A 19,110-nucleotide genomic window follows, 5' to 3' on the forward strand; every position below is an offset into this window, starting at 1 on the left:
TCAGTGAGGTGCTTGCAAAGCTTGTGCACGAGAAGCAAGACCCTAAGATTTCACACCACAAATTCTCAAAATAAAATCATATAAAATCATCTAAAACTCCTTCAAGATTTTGATAATTTACCTAAATCTCTTCATCTCTTAGGGTCGAGATTCATCCCTCCCTTGGCGTTGGTAGTGCGTGGCCGGGCAGCATCTCACTGAAGATTACAGAGGCTACAATACACTAAAGCCCCCGAGAACCTGCAGTCCCCCACTATCTTCCTCGTCGCTGGGGCCAGGACCATCAGATTTGCGGCTGCTCAGATCTTTCAAGTGCCGGGATTTGCAGGTTGGGCCAGGCCATGCATTGCGAGCAGCCGAGCCACCTTCGGCGACGAGGCGATCCATATCGTCAATGAACTTGTCAGGGAGCTCGGTTGAGGGGAATTTGGCTCTCTTCCGACTGTTATCTCCCTCCAGGGGCATTTCGAAGGCAGTAGGGAGGCGTTCAAGTACTGCAACAAACGCATCAGCCTCAGGACATTGGGCGACGTAGGCGGGGACGGTTCGGTAAATGTTTGGTGTTATGGATCTCGGGGCGAGCCTGGGTAAATAGTTAGAGCCGACAAGGTAACAAAGCAACGGAGATCTTAACCTGACCTCGGTAGGAAAGAGTAAGAAGCTCCTGATTCGAAGCAAGTTCCTGAGCTTGGATAACAGGTGCAATGCCGGTGCGATTACGAAGAGTTGTACGGCAGGGATTCGAGAGAGCAGCGACGAGGGATCGGAGAGCAGACGCAGCCTCGAGAACACACTGCATAACGCGCCACTTCTCAAGACGCGATCGACCGGCGGTGAACTCTGCATGAAGCGCGTTCCAGTAGGTCTGCACAACAGCCTTCAGCTCGGGAGGGATCTGCATTTTGTCGGGCGAAGGGACACAGAACCATCGATGGTGATACATACGGCAGTGCATTTCTTGTGGTCTCGCTTGCACAGAGTGCATGTCATCAACCACACGGACAAGCCGTAGGTCGCGATGGATATTGTTGGAGGACGAGTCGGCGATTAGGGCGTAAAGCTCTTAGAATTGCGGGAGTAAAGACGGTATTGCGAATGTGGAAAGATTTAAAGACGCGAGACGAGGTTTAGCAGAACGAAGTGCGGTGGGGAAGAAAGAGTAGCATATCGGAGGGTGAGAAGAGGATTTCTCTTAGGAGATGATGGCTTTTGCGAGATGTCAGGCAGACACTGTTGACAGCTGGCAGACAAGATGCAAGCATCTTGAGTCCGCAAAGGCATCCGCAGCAGTTCGGATCAGAGCCAAGCCAAGGCACAAGATTCCTCTGATTGGTTCCATCAAACCCAATGACATCGCGATATCTTGCCACCGGCTTCATCAAACTTGAACAAGACAGGGCTCCACTACACGAACCTGGAATGATCCTTGTGACTAGTTTGCTCCATGTGCAGTAAATGCCGAATGTGTGAGGGAAAGATTCATTCTTCATAAGCTGGACGCCACTGAGACAATCCCCTACAAGTCCCATTGTCGTAATCGCCCCCAAAGTGGGTAAACCTGATCATTATCAAAAGCCTTCCCATTTGCCCTTGCGATGGCACGACGAGATGCTACCCACATGTGATCGTTATTGTCCACGCCAATCTCATCACAGTGAGACATTACGTCTTCGAGCCAGGTCTCGAGCAGTGAGTTCTGCTCCTCCTCCCACATTTGTGCTTGGGTTTCAAGCTCCTCAAACGACTCCTTCTCCTTCTGAAGTAATTCCCACACAAAACGAACCGCAGTGCCGAGTTTTACTCGAACGACGGTTTCTTCGTCTTTGGGCCCGCCACTGTAGTCATCGCGGTTGACATGCATTGCCAGCCCAGCTTCGAACAACGGATTAAAAGTGACGGGTGAAGATAGGTGTGCATCATCACCTGTTTTGACGAGGAGAACCGTGCACTGATCTAGCTCCCTCTCCGTGTAGTGTTCCATGTCGTGGATCCTGTCGTAGCCTCTCAACCCTCGTGGGTTATCGTATGGGCCTGCAGTTAGCGGGTATGACTGCTTATCAACAACCAGGTATAAGGAGCAAAATAGATGGCACATGAAATAGCCATATTCTCGCCAGGGTTGTACTTTTCCTGGGATGTCATCCTCAGGCGGCATCTCTCCGGTCCAACGCCTGAACTCCACCAAATCCTCTGCATGGGCTGTTACATAGAGAGAGAGGTCGTCATGAAAGACCGACAGTTGTCCAAGACGTTGAGGACCACCCTCTTGTAGATATACAGGTTTGCCAAAGAACGCACTCCGCTTGAAGAAAGGTCGGCCGTTAGTCAGCTGAAGCCACTCTCGGAAAATGTATCCGGCAATCTTTCCACTTTGAAAAGTGTCGACGGAATTGTGTTCGAAATAGACCATTACTTCTTTATTGAAGTAGTCTGCCAGGCCCCAAGAGTCTATTCCAGACCCTGGGAGCCGTAGTGTGTTGATGTTTGTCATGCTGCCATCCCCCCGCCATCCAAACTTGAATCGTGCTTCAAGGCGCAGACTTTCAGCATAATATTGGAAGAATCTGGTCTTTAATTCTTTGTAGATAAGATCTTGCATTTTGTTAGATGTCGCTCTTGAGGGCTCGAGGTACCTCCAGTCGTAATGACTTATATCTGAACTTGGGTACTTCTCAACCCTTGATGGGATGACAAAGGTACGGTTGGCAAATGGCATCATTGAGACGATCTTCAGCCCGTCTTCCTCAGCAGTCGGCTTTGTTAATGTCGTGGAGTCTGCCATGGCTTTTGGTGGATGGTGAATGTGCTGGGATAGAGTAAAGAGGGACTGCATTTCAAGAACAGCTTTAAAAGAATGACCAAGACTTTGTGACTCTTATTAATATGCTATAAGGTTTTTTAACTTAGGTTTGCTACCTAAAAGGCTCCATTGACTCATCGAGATTTGTCACCAAGGGAAGCTAAGTTCTCTCTGCTGATTTAAGCTCTCAGCCACAAGTCTCACTTTCTTAGAGTGATAAGCCCAACTAGAAAGCGAGCTGTTTTGCGGAGTGGCATGAGGCGCGGATGACTTGCTGATGCGCGGGAGCTGTCGCTAAATCCACCTGATGAGTCCTGGCGTTGCATTGACCGCTGGCATATGGAAAGCGCAATAATGGTCTGCTACCCGAGGTATCGTTGCGAGTTTGAATGGGGAGGCTTTTGATTTAGATCAGGTGTTTCCGTTCTGGGAGCCCTTGGGATCATGGCATGTATGAATCTGTGATAATTATGTCACTCCGTTGATCTCGGAACATTTCTGATCCTGGTCCAATTCAACACCTGGTTTAGTCAAATCTTGATTCCGACGTCTACTGCATCTGCGTCCGTGGCTCTGCGGACGACTCCTGTGTTCTCTGCGATCACTACGAGAATCAGTGCGGTGGCTCTGTAAGTCTTCTGGGAGAGTGCTCGGCGACTGTTTCTGACTTCTTTCCCAGGTGCCTCTCCAGCTTCTCGGTGTGGCCCAGTGGTACTGGAACTTCGTGAAAGACCTGTCTGATCGTGATCCTGGCGAAGGTATGGACCCGATTGAGCTTCACCTCACTAAGCGTCAACTGTGGCGTCTGAATGTCGCTCTTGAGTCTTGTGGTAATGCCTGGCGTGAACTTGAAGGACATCTCAAGGATCCGAACAACTTCGCTATCTTAGCCCTCCAAGAGTTGACTTCGGCTCGCGAAATCGCGACTCTCTCCGCCCTCCGGTCTGTAAGCATACGTCCCGCTGAGTCCTTGCCGACAGCACAACACATTCTAACAAGCTTACTTGCCAGGCTGGTGCCAACATCTCCCCTGACGAGTTCCGCGATCGCATCGCCGCTTCACAGCCGGCCTACACTCGCGACGACAACTGTGTTGTCACTCTACGAGATGCTTTGGCTCGCCTGTCCGTCGCCGAGAACACCGTGGTGCCATCCGTCCAGGAAAAAGAGTGTGAATCTTTGCCTAATGATTTCCCATTCGAGCTTCAAGACGCTATGTTGAGCCATAGTGACTCTCCGACCCCTCGTCTTATGGCTGTCCACAATGGCATGCCTGGTTTCTTTGGTCAGTATTAAGACCGCTTCCGAAACCGAGTCTCAAGTCTGAGGGCTTTGGTGCGGAAGAATAGAAAGATGGTGGTCGCAATGCCGGGTATAGAGTGATGGTAACGGGGGAGCTGAGGATGTCTCTCAGAGATCTTTCGCTGTTGTATCGATATTCTTTTCAATTTCACTCTTGTTGACCGGTATTCTCTCGTTAGGATAGCCAGGCTCCGAGTCTTGGCTCAATCAATCCTCCAGTCTTCAATACACAATATTTAACTTGACTGTTAACCGTATTCTTCCGTTGGCCATGTTCTTCTCTTACTCAATTGAGGAGTAATTGTGACCTCACGTCTGTGCGAACTGAGACCATTATTCGGCCTTTTCATTCATGGACTTTCAGAAGACAAGTGACGTTGCGGATTAATTAATACCTGTCTGGCCATCAAGATAACTTGCCGTGTATCCGGGTCAAAGACACAGAAATGCCAGGCAGCTAGGTGATGAAACAAAACTACCTGACACAACTGAACACTTGAAACATCTGGACTTGATGTAAGTTACTGAAAATATCCAGTCTAAAGTCTTCTAAAATCTACTGTGCCTTTACCTAAGTCTTTTTGTCATTTAGGATAGGCCCCTCCAAGGGCCCAGACTCACTCCTGAAATGGCACGGTCACGACACGACACAAACTATCGATGACCTGACGAAGCAATATAGTCGCATTGACAGGAAACATAATCCGTGTAATTTAACTGGTGTTTCCAAACCATCAGCTTTCCCCTGCTTCTAATTGGTGGAATAGTGCTTCACCCATCAATGTAACGCTCCAATTTTCTCCGCGTCTCAATCCGGAAAGGCTCGAGGTTTCAAGTCCCACTGAAACACACCACGATCGGTTATTATCCCAGGCTAAACTCGCTCTTTATCCTCGCCAAATGATCAGTTTCTGCCTCTGCATGAATTCACTGCGGGGACGACTTTAGCCAAAAAGGCCCATCGGCATATCCGTCATGTGCCGAATTCGTATCATGACCCCCGACTTCTAGGCTGAGGACCCAGCGGTGTGGAGTTCGTTCAGGAACGAGATTCGTTCGCTACTAGAAACAATGGCTGGCGGAGGATACACGTCCGTTCGATCCATTAGAGCATGGTCAGGAGATGAGATCGATCCATGGGCCTCCACTTGCTTTTGGGGGGACGGGTATATATCTTGGCTGATACACCATCCCATCATGTTTTGTTTCCCCATACTTCTTGGCACATCATTCTTTGGACACATTTCATCATGCAGTTGACTTCCATCATCAGCTTCTGGGCGCTAGCCCTCTTCAGCCTCGTCCTCGCTGCTGAGCCCGTCCCGCGAGGTCAGCTCACGCAGGTCAACAGCTATGGCAACAACCCAACCGGCACCAAGATGTCCTTGTACGTCCCCAAGAACTTAAAGTCCAACCCTGCTGTCGTCGTTGCTCTTCACTACTGCGGTGGTACCTCCCAGGCTTACTACCAGGGTACTAAGTGGGCTTCCAATGCTGAGAAGTACGGATTCATTGTAATTTATCCTCAGACTCCTTATTCCGGTGGCTGCTGGGACGTCTCCTCCAAGATGACCTTGACCCACGAGGGTGGTGGTTGCAGTACCTCTATTGCCAACATGGCCAAGTATGTTCTCAAGCAGTACAACGGTGATGCCAAGAAGGTTTTCGTCACTGGTGAATCTTCCGGTGCCATGATGACCGTAAGTCAACACTCACCTGCTCTCAACAAAACTGGACTAATAGAAACAGAACGTCATGCTTGCTACATACCCCGACGTCTTCGCCGCTGGAAGCGCCTATGCTGGTGTTCCCGCCGGCTGCTTCGTCAGCCAGGCCAACCAAGCCGCCGCATGGAACTCAACCTGCTCCCAAGGGAAGTCCATCTACACCCAGACCCAGTGGGCCAACGTCGTCAAGAACATGTACCCCGGCTACAACGGCGCTCGCCCCAAGTTCCAGATCTACCACGGAACCGCCGATCCTACTCTCAACGTCCAGAACTACTATGAGGAGATCAAGCAGTGGACTGGTATTTTCGGATACTCTTCCAACCCTCAGTCATCTACACCCAACACTCCTGCCAGCCCTTACACTCGCCAGGTCTTTGGTGAGAAGTTCCAGGTAAGAAACGAAGCATCATGAGGCATAGAATGATGGCTGACATTCTTAGGCTTTCTTGGGCCAGGGTATTGGACACGGCAATCCTCATTTCGATGACAACGATCTCAAGTGGTTCGGCTTTATCGTAAGTCATGTCCAGAATCCCACCGAAGCCAGAAACTGACATTCCTCTGTAGTAAATCGCTCCAAATATTCAACAATCTTGCACAACGTGGTCTTCCGGAAAGATCTAGGATACCAGTCTAGGATGCGTGGCCCAAAACACATTAAATTTCTATGAACTATATTTATCTATTGTAAATATCATCAATACAAGATCTGTATATATTGCGTCGAATATTATTCCTTGTCTGGGTGAAATGACCGTACTGGAAGCTTAGCCTGCGAACCGTTAAGCAGTGGGCCGTCTCTCTGTCCGATATCTAGTGATAGCCCCCTCTACCCTTGATGTTGGAGGGCCTATTCCATGGCTCGTGCTACCGCAATCGGAATACCCGCGTTGCCGGTGAACTTGAGAGTCTCGGTAGTTTAACTACCCGGCCCTTTTAAGTGTTCTCGAGTTTTGACAGAAGCTGGCTTACTCTTGGTTGTAGGACTAACGGGTATATAGTTGGCATCAGAAAGCCCATAGTGTCTAACGTTAGGTCGCGCAACGGTCTCTGGTCCGAGAAAGAGGCAGATATCGGGTTTAATGACTTCTTGATAAACCTCATCGCGTAGTACGAAGTAATCGATCTGTCAATTGGTCATTCTAGTATCTCAATTGTCAAGTGGTGTAAGCAGTCATCTCGCTGGTCCGAAGCACCCAATGCGAGGTCGGCGGCTCCTCAGGTTGTATATTGTCATTTCCTCGCTTGTCCTGGTTAAATATCATATCCATCGACTCAGCAGTTGAATCCCTTCGCTACCATTTTCGCCCTTATCATCCGATTCCACTATTAGTGAAGCGAATAGTGCTAGTTCCTCTCGATATCGGCCAACGTGGCGCTGATATTGTGAGGCTGGTCGCATCGCTTAGGCGCAACTTATACCAGGTGGACTTTTCTTTTAAGTCGATGGGCTTCTGGCTCAGTTACACAAGCGCATATATGTCCCTGGTGGCTACGGACCTCCCGTGATTCCTTGAAAGATGCTGTATGCATTCAGACGGAGAAGAGAAGTCCAGGCTAAACACAAATAGATATGAGAATAGCTTCCAGTGAATCTATCTCACGTGTTCCATCCGTTCACAAGACTGAAGGGTGTTCATGGGTATAATTTGAGTTATTTTAACATTGAGTCACTCACCATAAACAGGTCTGTAGGCGAAAATCAGAGACGGTGTATCAAATCTCGAGAACCTGGCAGGCCGTAATTTGCAGCTGGAACCTGCAGGGAGATTTAGATTCAAGCAGAAGCATGATGACCATGTTTCGTTCAGATTATCTTCCACTACACTTACTGGTCTGGAGCCAAGACTATCGACCCTCCACAGTACGGAACCAGCTCCTGTACCAATTGGATCACTGCCAGACTCTAAAACCCGCTCATTCTTCCAGTCGGTCAGCAGGAGCAGTCTATATGAGTTTCAATCGACAGTGCAACTTCTTTACAGGACCTGTCATCTTTTTTTTCCCGCGCAAATCCACCTTACCTGAAAACCCCCTCCTCAAATGTAACAGCAAACGGATGACAACCAACAACCTGGCAGACGCTCAGATACCATTGGTCAACAACTTGTCGCCTATGCATAGAGCATGCAATAATGTCATGATATGTTCCTTGTTACTTCCCTTGCTGGCCTCGCTCCGGAATGTCCCGCCCGATGCCGACTTGTGCTTTATAAACAACCAACAGCTTAAAAAGATTTGCCCTGCTCCTTTGTTTCCATTACTTTTTTGTCTGCCTTTTTTTTTTTTGCCTTCCGTTACTTCTGGGAATCTGCATTATTGATACAATGTCCAACACCAGCAGCCCGAAGAACCGGTCATCCCGGTCTCCGCGATCGCCCCAGGATCCGTCGGTAGCAGTCAACGAAACAATCGCAGTAGACGAGCCTCAAGATGAGGAGGAAGACTTAACTCTAGGATCTGACGCTGAGAGCTCGACGGCCTCCATTTCATCGAGCATTCTTAATTACCGCACGATCAATGGCAGAACGTTTCACAGTGAGAGAGGAAACGCAGCCTACTGGGGATCGAACGATGAGCGCCAAAGTGATGCCATGGATATCGCGTGAGATACCCCTCCCGCGAAAGTTGTGCTACGTCTCGCCTAACAGGACACTACCCAGTCACCACATATGGACACTCGCCCACGATGGAGAACTATACTTTGCGCCTCTCGAAGACAACATACAGGTTCGTCAAATGAGACAAAACAATGCTGTGCCTGTCGTGTTACTGAGCTATTTTTGTCAATTACTAGAAAGTTCTTGACATCGGGACTGGAACTGGTATGAAATGGCCTTCCCTTTGTGACTGCGAGATTGCCCGTACTAACTTATACTGCAGGTATTTGGGCTATGTAGGTTATTCATCAAGCGATAGTTAACCAGGTCTTAACCAGTTTTCAGTGACTTTGCGGACAAATTCCCCGGATGCGAGGTCATTGGTACCGATATTTCACCCATCCAGCCTGGCTGGGTCCCACCCAACTTGAAATTGTGAGCCACTTCGTTACTTTCATCCGGACTGATACTTTATGTCTAACCCCGATGTCAGCGAGATTGAAGACTGTACCCAACAGTGGACCTTCCCATCCGAGTCATTCGATTATGTTCATCTTCGTTATCTGGTCGGCTGCATTCCAGACTGGACAGAGCTTTTCAGCCAAGCATACAAGACTCTCAAGCCAGGTGGCTGGGTTGAAAGCTTTGAAATTTCCCCGACTGCAGAAAGCGACGATGGCACTGTCGCATATGGCTCTGCAATGGCTCAATGGGGAAGGATTTTTGTCGAGGCTTCAAAGAAGATCGGTAATAGCTTTACCATTGTCGACGATAAAGTCCAGAGACCTGCTTTAGAAGAGGCGGGATTCGTTGATATCCACGAGTGGGAATTTAAGGTAATGTACGAGATCATTCTACTGCAGCATTAATTACTGACTCGAAAAGTGTCCATTGAACCCGTGGCCTGCAGATCCTAAGCTCAAGGAGATTGGCCGATTTGGAGAAGTTTTCCTCACACAGGATACTGAAGGCTTTGTAACATTGGCGGCCAATCTATTAGGCTGGTCGATGGAAGAGGTTCACGTTTACATCGCCAAGTTTCGACGCGAAGTTCGAAACCGGAAACATCACGTCTATATACGTCTCAGGGCTGTCTGGGCACGGAAGCCAGAAGCTAAAGAGGATCCAACACCTGCATGAGCATAAGTCGTATAGATTTACATCAAAATCTGATTAGCAAGTGATGTTTCTCTTGTTCCTACTCACTCACATCTTTTTGGCTATTTCTGACCAAATGTCTGTAACTGGGACTAACAAAAGCGCAACAGCTGCCCAAGAGCTACCAATTCAACTGGTCGTCTGGTCGAAGTGAGGCTCTGATTTTGCTGTGTGCACCGTCCGCGGCGATCAAAAGATCGCAGTCGATCAAGCGTTCAGACTTATTCTGCGAAACAGTGACCGAAAGGCGTCGATCATCTTGTAACTCGACACCCAAACATTGTGACTGCCAACAAATATTGATTCCCAGACTTTCAGCTTCTTCGATCATAATTTCTCTTAAGTTAGCTCTAAGAATCCGCAACCGCGCCACAGGGATGTCCCCGTATGGTATGGCAGGGACAGCAATCAACTCGTTCCAGTTCTTATCCCATATCTTGAAAGACATACTGTCAGTCCCTGGTGTTGCTTTCTCGATAACACGGTGCAGGAGGCCGAGCTTTTCGAGAATCTGCAGCCCGCCATCTTGTTCCATGCCATTGATGGCGAGTGAGTAGCCTTGCCTCTGGAGGTCGGGATGTCTAGGATCGCGATCGTAGACTGTTATGTTGGGAGGGGAAACCTTTGGGTTCCATCTTTTGCGTAATGAAATAGCAAAAGACAAACCGGCCATGCCAGCTCCGGCAACGATTATAGACTTGTTCTCAAGAAAGTGGGCCTCTTCTGCAGTCATTTCGAGATGTCGTACTAGGGAAAAGTCAACAATCACTAAATACAAATATAATCACCAAACGTGAATAGAGTTCACTAATCATGGTCGAAAAGAGCAGGCTTGGTGATATCTTATGGACGAGCTCGGCATTTCCATTCCCGAGCAATTTTCGCATTCGGGCTGTAGATTATGCCGTTCGGTGCCGGGGCTTACTGTACCATCTGATGATGCTTACACTCGGGTCCGACCTCCCCTAGTGACCGCCGAAAACAGTGATACTGTTCTATTATTAGCATATTCAAATTTCTAGTAAAATGGCACGTCACTATTCCTTCAGGAAAATACTAGTCCTGTAAGTATCAAATGATCAAGTGCAGCCAGCCCAATTATACGGTGCAGTGTATGCAGAAGCTTCGTGTCTGAGCCAGGAATTCCTCGTGGTCTATCGGAGAGTCTGCACCAGCCTCGAAACCAATCTTGATCTGCTCGTGTAGACACGATATTAGGCTTGGGCTGAAAACCAGAAAAGAGAAGATTTTTCCAGGGGATGATGAGCGGACAACTTCAAGATCAGCGTGCCTTACAAGAATTCCATCTGCAACCACAGAAGCTAGGTCAAGGACCCTCGCCATCGATGATTATGGCATTTCTTTCTAGCCTGTTGGGGAGGACATCCGACAAGAAAAGAGTTCAGTTCTCAGATTCACCATAAGGATATCTTAATACAAACTCCCCAACTCCCAGAAGGGTCAAGGTACCTACACTGTTGACCAATAGAGACCATGCCGTTCCAGTAACTGTAGGCTCAAATTTTTGCCAAATTACCGAGAAAAATTCCAGCAGCACAATTCCAAGAAGTGCGCCGCCCAAGGAATTTGGAATCTCATACGACCTGTCACTCCGTGTGACGACAAACTCAGTTATGTCATATCCTAGCTTCACCCTTTCAGAATCCTGGTTCTATAAGTCCCGTGTCACTAAGAAATCTTCTTCATCATGCGGGCGAACCGATTCAATTGCCGACGCGAGATCGCCATAACCTCGCGGTCATCATCTCCTCAAGCTTTGTTCACCTGCATTATAGCGACTGATTGCCAGCCTGGATAGCAGAGACTTTTTCTTTCTTCCATATCAGGGAAGCCTCCTCCACTTCTCATGTGGAATATGCCAGACCGCAATGAGAGTCATGGTCATAAGATGCCCAATCAACGCGCTTCGCTGATCCTGCATTGTGATCTTTGGGATTACTCTATATTAAGCTGATTCTAATTTCTTGTAAGCTTCAGACGTCAATAAAAAGAAGTCAAGGGAATCAGAATATTCTATTGCATATAATCTCCTACCTAAATTTCGGATCATCAGCCTGAATTACGGAATTGCCTTTCTACGAAGTCTTGGGGGTGAATTGCATAGCACGGAGTACTTGTTGGGGGCGCAGCGGACTTTTTGTCAAGATGACTACGCTGGGCAGGCTATTTACCTTTTCCCAGGGGAGTGTGACAAATTGATATTTGTGATCAGTTGAAAAAATCGCCAGTTAAATCAATGGTTTCGTGGTCTAACGGTTATGACTGCGGATTCTGATTCCGCCAGCGAGGGTTCGACTCCCTCCGAGACCTTTATTCCGCTTGTGCATCTTCATGCCTTATTTTTTATTTTACTTTTCTTCTCAAATCCCACGAACTGTAGATCATGTTTTAAAATTTCTTACATAACCATTTATGTGTGTTGATCTATCCATGTGGTGCATTCCCAGGTGAGCTTTTTGAAGAACTGACTGTCTATGAGGATCGCTATGTTGTGTTTGCTGAGCCCTCTGCCGGTTGCGAAGCTAGCGGGAAATGGCGGAAAATAGTGTCGTTCGGTTCAGAGACTCTTACAAAAATATTTAAAGACAAACTTGTACTGTTTCAACATATCACAACCACTGTTCGAGTCTGCAATGGCTCTGTCGTGTTTGTTTGCCTGCTACCCTGTATCTCCGCCATGACTCGCGTAATAACTTTTAAGTCACAGCAATGACTTATTCCCGACGGCTCCCACGTGTAGAAGGATTTTAAAGCCTTGGCACCCTGTAATCCCACGAATGATCGACAGGAACAAGTGGTGAAGACGGGATGAAAATGGCGCAAATATCCGAAGATTCGCCAATGACGAAAAACACTCTGATCACCGACCGTACAACGACCCATTGAGTGTCCACTTGCCGGAGCCGAACGGAGAAGATGAACCGAGAACAAGATCGTTATCTCGGTCCCTCGAATCACTCTCAGGGGCTGGTCAGATGGTCGAACTCAATTGACTGTGATGATCCTGCGGCCGCACCGCCACGGGGTAGCATCCAGATCTGAACCACATCGCCGGGAAGTGGCTAAATAATGCAGCGCCCAGGGGGTTGATCACATGCGTCTTCAGCTTCTTATCTCTCATCTGTTAAGAACGGCGACATGCTCGTTCTGGAAGCGCTTGCGATGGCGGAATGAAAGCCACTGTCTGAGCGGCGCGTTAGCCCCTATAATGATAAGAAATATTTTTAATAGGGTCGTGTCACTGCTAGCCAATTGTCTGATGGATTGCGCGTTGACGGAAATTCAGTGGATTAAACCTCCAATTTATTTTCAGCCTTCTGGGGCGGTTCCCCTTCCGACCTCGCAGAAGGAAATGCTTTACGCAATATGATCATCAGCTAGATAATCTGTCAATCACGAAATTTCACAGCGTCGCTCCACAGAAACGTTCTAAAAAGGAACTTGAAGTGCTAGTTTGTGGGTCCGTGGCTTACCAGTAACGCCGGGCCTAAGACTTGTCTCGTAATAGCGGCGGGTTCGACTCGCAGCCCCAAACGTCTAGCAAACTCTATTCTGCCCTGTCTAGCCAGTGAATTATTGGGTGTGGGCTCCGATAATGGCGATGGGCTGATTAAGGGACCCATGCTTTCCACGTGTCTACCCTGACGGCCTGGGTCTGGATCACTGTCGTGACTGGATCTCTGGATGGTTTAACTACTGAGGTTCTGCACCCCTGACTGGCGCTGCAGATCTTGTCGTTCCTTTTGTTACTTTTCTTGCATCGATGCCCCGGATTTTGACTGTTTTGCTTTTTGGTTCTGGGTGAAGACCCTCTTCAGTACCGACGATTTGGTATCGCATTAGCATCAGCAGCCATGTCGTCCCTCGACGCTGAGATGTGGGCGTGGTACGCCTTGACGCTGATCGTGGTGATTGCGCGAATGTAAGTACATGGCCGGTCGAGTTGAGAATTGTTGCTGACGTCGTATAGGGCATCACGTCGTATGTTGCTCGGATCATTCAAGCGTATGTTGGCAGATGATTACCTCATGGCCGTGACAATGGTTTGTATTTCTATACTTTCTATTGCATTAATACTGACAGTTGCAGGTCACGTATACTGCGCTTTTGGCAATTGTCAGCGTCCTCACACGAACCCCCACCAACCTCATCAACCCCGACGACCACATCGTGCTCACGCCTGAAGACATCAAACTCCGAGAATATGGGTCGAAACTGGTACTCGTCACGGAACATATGCAGATGATCACCCTCTGGGGCGTCAAGGGCTGTCTGCTGTTCATGTACGGCCGACTTACGTGAGTAGTCCCACCACGGGTACAGACACTATTGACTAACACTCGATCTAGAATGAGTTTAAAGCAAAACTTTTTGGTCAAGTTGGTAGCAGGATATGTCGTCGTTGGATTCGTTGTTATGCAGATCTTGTGGTTTGCTGCTTGGTGCCGGCCTTTCAATCACTACTGGCAGGTTCCTCCCGATGATTGTGAGTAGCCCGTTGATAAGATAAGGGATTTGTACTAATGGATTGCAGTGAATTGTTCGGCTGAGACCAATCATATGATCACCAACGCCGTCGTCAACATCTCTTCTGACATCATGATCATCCTTCTTCCTATGCCTGTCTTTCTACAATCCCAACTGCCCCTGAAGCGAAAGATTATCCTCTGCGGTGTCTTTGCCCTTGGAATCTTTACCGTAAGTTCTCATCTGTTTCTCATCCTATCGAGCTGTCAAGCTGACTCCCTTTCAAGATCCTCGCAGCAACGATGAGCAAAATCTACAGTCTCGGCGACCCCTTTGGCACAGAATGGTCCTACTGGTACATCCGTGAAGTCTCAACCGCCGTCATCGCCGCCAACCTCCCTCTCACATGGACCCTACTCCAACGCGTCTTCCGCCTCGGTTCATTCCACGCCAAGTACGGCAAATCCTCCAACCAGCGCACTGGCGAAGGAACATCTCGATTTAGATCAGCATACGGAAACCTCAGCAGTATGGATCGACGACCCAAAAAGACGACTTTTGTTGAGCCTGGGATGAGCTTCTCGGAGAGTCAGGAGGAGATTAACGGAAAGGATATTCCGTTGAAGATTTATCAGAAGAATGAGGTTATTGTTAACGTCACTACTGAAGAGGCGTCGTCTGATAAACGATCACCGTCACCGCCTGGTCATACTGGGCTGGAAAGGATTAATTTGCGGGAGGCGAATGCGCATGGCGGTAGTGAGAATGGCGATAAGTTAGCGAATGAGATGGAGCTTGGTGTTGTTACTAAGGTCTATCATGGAGTATAATGGGATGATACCGTCAATGAACTAGACATATATACACTTTCCCAAGTACAACTAATACAATACTAATCTTAAAGTGAACTTCCAGTGGCCAGTTTAAATCTGATTGGATGACCGAGACGAACCAATTGAGTCGCAGCACCTGAATACACGAGTGATATTCCCACGTGACCTCAGCCCTCAGCCTGATTCTCAAAAGCCATGAAAAACATGCTCCGCATCTTATCCGCTTTCCATCATGTAGCCATGGACGCCCGAGAAAGTCCCCAGATAGAGATCCAGATTTCGCCAGAGCAAATTCCTTCGACAGGACTCAGTGTGGTGTACGAACCAGGAGACGATGCCACGATAGTCGAGTACGTACCGATTGTGTAACCGCCCTGATCAAAGCGCTAAAGACGCGTCTAGTGTTATTCTAGTCCACGGCCTAAAGGGCCATCCCTACAAGACTTAGAGATACAAGCAGGGTTCAGAAAATGCAGAGAAGAAACCAAAGAACCAGGAACCAAAGACTTCAAAGCTTGATAATCCGAAGCGACTTGAGCTCAGACAAAGTTTCAAGGCCTTGCTGAAACGCCCATCGAGTAAAGCCCGCCAGGATAGTGTCCTCACTACCTCTACGGTTCAGACGTCTCCCGCCGCACCCGAAAATGATTTATCTGTTTTCTGGCCGGCGGACTTGCTTCCAATAACCTGCCGAAAGGCTCGAATTCTCACTTTCGGATATAATACCAAGATAACAAAATTCACCTCGGGTCCGACCAATATGAATAGTATTTATTCTCACGGAAAAGACTTCTTATTTTCGCTTAGACGCAACCCTATACCAGGACGCCCCTTGATCTTCGTCGCCCATAGTCTCGGCGGTCTACTTATGAAAGAGGTGATTGTGCTTACAGTTTTGTCACCGAACGTTGCTTACTTCCTACGTAGATGCTTGCTCTATCGTCTATATCCGAAAAACCAGAGCATAAGAAGATTATTGAATCAACTGCAGCGATAGTTTTTCTCGGAACGCCCCACCGCAGAAGTCCTAAGCTCGCAGCAATCGGCGACTGGGCTAGATCTATAGTCAGCAGTTTGCGATTCCAGACAACATCAACAATATTAGACACCCTAGGTCTCAAGACAACAGATCTCGAACGTACGCACGAAGCCTTCTATAGACTCTAGAATACATACGACTTCCAAGTCAAGACTTTCTAAGAAAGCCTGGGTCTTACTGGTATCGGATTGGGTGTGTTGGGAGATAAAGTCGTACCACACGAGTCTTCCTTGATTGGTGATCCGAGAGAACATGCCGAGACTCTTCAGGCCAATCACAACCAGCTTAGTCGCTTTAGCAGTGCTCACGACCCCAACTATATCAAAGTTGCTGGCGAGATCAAAGCCTTGTATAATGCGATCGAGAGCGCACACGACCAGAACAAGCCCTCTCAGAAATCGGCACCAGGAATTAGGCATCAAACAGTGAAGAGTGTACCATTGATGTCTGACGTTTGCCAACCACTTTCTGAGACCAGTTTACTAGATTTCCTCGATAGGAAGATTCTTAATGACTTCCTCTCAAGCCTACGATTCCAAGACATGAACGCCCGACGGGATTCAATCCTGCCACCCTCATTGAACACAGGATCTTGGTTAACGAAGAACGAAGATTTCGAAAAGTGGCAAACAACTTCAGATAAGAATCAGCATCTATTATTTGTAAAGGGAAAACCAGGAGCCGGGAAATCAACCTTGATGAAAGAAACCGTCCGGCGAATGCAGCATAGTCTTATTCTTCACAAAGACCGTGTATGTGCAAGCTTCTTCATCAATGCCGGTGGCCAGCTGCTGCATCGCTCCCCAGCTGGAATATATCGATCGTTACTTTACCAGATCTTACCAGAAACCAGCATATGCAACCCCAGCGCTTCTCGCGGGTTAGATCAACAGGCCTTGATACAGACTATCCAAGAATCCGTTCTGCAGTCTGGAAAAATCAGGAATGAGCAACAACTTCAAACGCTGCTCACACAAACTCTTCGGCTTATGTCCTCCACGGGTACACCGATATTTGTGTTTTTGGATGCATTGGACGAATTAGGGGAAGTGACACAGAGTCATCAGGTCGATTTCTGGAGTGAACTGGTTCAGTCCCCTGATCTTCAGACCCTGAGAGTCTGCTTATCCTGCAGGCACTTTCCCAACATCTCAGTCACCGGCTGCCTCGAGCTGAAAGCGGATGAATACAACAGACAAGACATTTTCAACTACACCCAGCGACGTCTCAAGGCACGAATCGCCTCTGATGAAGGAATTTGGATAAAGGAAATTGCATCAAGAATCTATTCCTTATCAGAAGGTGTCTTTCTCTGGGTCGTACTGGTTATAGAAGACGTTCTCAAAAGATACAACCTTGGTATAGGTCTGCAAATGCTTCTTTACAAAGTCGAAAGCATGCCATCAGAACTCGACGGTTTATACTCGGAGATATGCGGATCTCTTACCAGGAAAGAGGTGCCAGTCGCACGAAAGATGTTCCAATGGGTCCTGGCAGCAAGTAGGCCGTTGCGTCTTGATGAATGGCACCATATCATTGCTTTCATCAGACCTCTGAAACCGTCGTCTCTTACACACTGGCGAAATTCAGGCAATTACACTGCCACCGATGACCACCTCGTGAGACAGATCAAAAGGCTATCCATGGGGTTGCTGGAAGTGAGCAGTGAACGGCCGAATATCAAGCCTGGTGGTATCGCTGAAGTTTCATCCGTGAACGCTGGCGCTGGATCTATGGACCATGAACAGGGGTCGGCTCGTGTGGTTCGGGTGATTCACGAATCAGTTTACGACTTCTTCATAAACAAAGGGGGTTTTCAGAAGCTATGCTTGGAAACTGCAGATCCTCTTCTGGATTGTCATTACACGATAATACATACTTGTCTTGACTACCTATTCATTCCAGAACTAGATGAGTTTGTCGCTGCTCGACAACGTCTCAATTCGGCGAGCGTATCAACATCCTCCTTTCATTCTTTCCCATCCGAGGAGCCCCGAAGGTCACGCCCTGCGCCGCAAGATCTCATTGTCAGATATGAATTCAAGAATTTGCGGAAATTGCCCACCTTGGATTCAAATCGGCGTGTCGAGAACTGGTTGGCTGAACATGGTCTATTGCCTTCCGATGGTTCTATCGTAGGCTCTAGGAGATATTCCGTCACTCACGAATCCATTGGTATTGCATCGAGAGTGCTTGTTCACTACCCTGCTTTGCTTTTATATATAATGGCTGACTTCCAATATCATATCGAGTTCCTCAGCACGAGTGGAGCTTTCGGCTCCCCGACCTGGTATGAGCTACTGAGTAGACTACGAGACAAGAAAGTTTCAGATCGCCTTATGGCACTCCAGCGAGAGAACCATAGAAGGGATCGAACGGCCGAGTTTCTTAGGGGATTACCAGAACATGGACCACAACTTGCTCAGCGGTAAGACAGAGCCCTACAGTCCATATAAAATCTGGAAAGAACTAACGAACGACAACGCAGGTCAAAACCACTGTCAACTCAAAGCCTTGGAAATCCGCGAGAGAGTGGCGGGCGAGACTGGACAGTGGAGTTTCTCAAGAGTTTACCAGAAAAGGAGTGGCCTCCCTTGAAAGCCTCAAGGTTAGTCGAACCTGATAACAGGACAATATTTGAACAGAACTAAAAACAATGCCTCAGGGCATGGTCATACCCAGCTCAAGGGTCTAGGAGACCTAGAAGTATTGCGAGCTTTTGCGCCGCGAGTAGCTACGGTCATCGTAGCCGCCGCCACAGCTATGAAAGTGATGGGTCGTTTTGATTAATAGTTAAAAACTATGACATCTAAACGAGACATATAAAGCCAAATTACAATGTACACGGACGGGCAGAGTAGGTTCAAGTAAGAATTTAAATGTCGGGGAGAGGCCGATATCTGATTCCTTGATAGATGATCCAGAGTCATGGCCGCTTTACAGTTACAAATATCCATTCCAAGGCCTAACACCGAGGTACGTTGTTTTGCTGAGTCGGATGTCGTCCTCGGATGTCGTATGTGGATCACTCAACTCCGGATCTCGTCCCTCGGGGAGTTCACGCCCAATTTTCTGGGGTAGACCACAATTCCAGTGGCTCCAACAAGGATCTCCCATCAAAATCGCCCCATTCGTCAAACAATCCCAACCATCACGACAT

At 48.1% G+C, this 19,110-nt stretch overlaps 8 protein-coding genes and 1 non-coding gene; 6 read left to right on the plus strand and 3 right to left on the minus strand.

The window, feature by feature from the left end:
* Positions 1-213: 213 nt before the first annotated feature.
* Positions 214-901, minus strand: FFUJ_08185 (uncharacterized protein; the record flags this gene model as incomplete). XM_023581144.1 has 2 exons in its annotated part: positions 214-583; positions 615-901. The coding sequence occupies 2 exons, from the start codon at positions 899-901 to the stop codon at positions 214-216; spliced, it is 657 nt and encodes a 218-aa protein (XP_023433795.1).
* Positions 902-1,516: 615 nt separating this feature from the next.
* On the minus strand, positions 1,517-2,782 carry FFUJ_08184 (uncharacterized protein; the record flags this gene model as incomplete). Its single annotated transcript, XM_023581145.1, has 1 exon — positions 1,517-2,782. The coding sequence occupies one exon, from the start codon at positions 2,780-2,782 to the stop codon at positions 1,517-1,519; it is 1,266 nt and encodes a 421-aa protein (XP_023433796.1).
* A 467-nt stretch (positions 2,783-3,249) lies between these two features.
* Positions 3,250-4,096, plus strand: FFUJ_08183 (uncharacterized protein; the record flags this gene model as incomplete). XM_023581146.1 has 4 exons in its annotated part: positions 3,250-3,261; positions 3,331-3,429; positions 3,480-3,746; positions 3,812-4,096. 4 exons carry the CDS (start codon positions 3,250-3,252, stop codon positions 4,094-4,096), a joined length of 663 nt encoding a protein of 220 aa, XP_023433965.1.
* Positions 4,097-5,352: 1,256 nt separating this feature from the next.
* FFUJ_08182 (probable acetylxylan esterase) lies at positions 5,353-6,386 on the plus strand (the record flags this gene model as incomplete). XM_023581147.1 has 3 exons in its annotated part: positions 5,353-5,802; positions 5,852-6,223; positions 6,273-6,386. The coding sequence occupies 3 exons, from the start codon at positions 5,353-5,355 to the stop codon at positions 6,384-6,386; spliced, it is 936 nt and encodes a 311-aa protein (XP_023433797.1).
* A 1,773-nt stretch (positions 6,387-8,159) lies between these two features.
* FFUJ_08181 (related to TAM domain methyltransferase) lies at positions 8,160-9,572 on the plus strand (the record flags this gene model as incomplete). XM_023581148.1 has 7 exons in its annotated part: positions 8,160-8,437; positions 8,496-8,562; positions 8,630-8,657; positions 8,716-8,728; positions 8,778-8,867; positions 8,926-9,268; positions 9,318-9,572. 7 exons carry the CDS (start codon positions 8,160-8,162, stop codon positions 9,570-9,572), a joined length of 1,074 nt encoding a protein of 357 aa, XP_023433966.1.
* A 139-nt stretch (positions 9,573-9,711) lies between these two features.
* FFUJ_08180 (uncharacterized protein) lies at positions 9,712-10,323 on the minus strand (the record flags this gene model as incomplete). The annotated part of the gene is made up of 1 exon (XM_023581149.1): positions 9,712-10,323. The coding sequence occupies one exon, from the start codon at positions 10,321-10,323 to the stop codon at positions 9,712-9,714; it is 612 nt and encodes a 203-aa protein (XP_023433798.1).
* Positions 10,324-11,850: 1,527 nt separating this feature from the next.
* On the plus strand, positions 11,851-11,922 carry tRNA. Its single transcript has one exon. It is a non-coding gene (tRNA).
* Positions 11,923-13,465: 1,543 nt separating this feature from the next.
* On the plus strand, positions 13,466-14,908 carry FFUJ_08179 (related to integral membrane protein PTH11; the record flags this gene model as incomplete). XM_023581151.1 has 6 exons in its annotated part: positions 13,466-13,533; positions 13,582-13,654; positions 13,701-13,909; positions 13,961-14,097; positions 14,146-14,309; positions 14,366-14,908. The coding sequence occupies 6 exons, from the start codon at positions 13,466-13,468 to the stop codon at positions 14,906-14,908; spliced, it is 1,194 nt and encodes a 397-aa protein (XP_023433799.1).
* A 198-nt stretch (positions 14,909-15,106) lies between these two features.
* On the plus strand, positions 15,107-18,740 carry FFUJ_08178 (uncharacterized protein; the record flags this gene model as incomplete). XM_023581152.1 has 6 exons in its annotated part: positions 15,107-15,261; positions 15,362-15,788; positions 15,839-16,049; positions 16,113-18,378; positions 18,439-18,558; positions 18,596-18,740. 6 exons carry the CDS (start codon positions 15,107-15,109, stop codon positions 18,738-18,740), a joined length of 3,324 nt encoding a protein of 1,107 aa, XP_023433800.1.
* Between the last annotated feature and the right edge of the window lie 370 nt (positions 18,741-19,110).

This window comes from Fusarium fujikuroi, chromosome FFUJ_chr07 (genome assembly GCF_900079805.1).
Source record: "Fusarium fujikuroi IMI 58289 draft genome, chromosome FFUJ_chr07".
In the NCBI taxonomy this organism is placed as follows: domain Eukaryota; kingdom Fungi; phylum Ascomycota; class Sordariomycetes; order Hypocreales; family Nectriaceae; genus Fusarium; species Fusarium fujikuroi.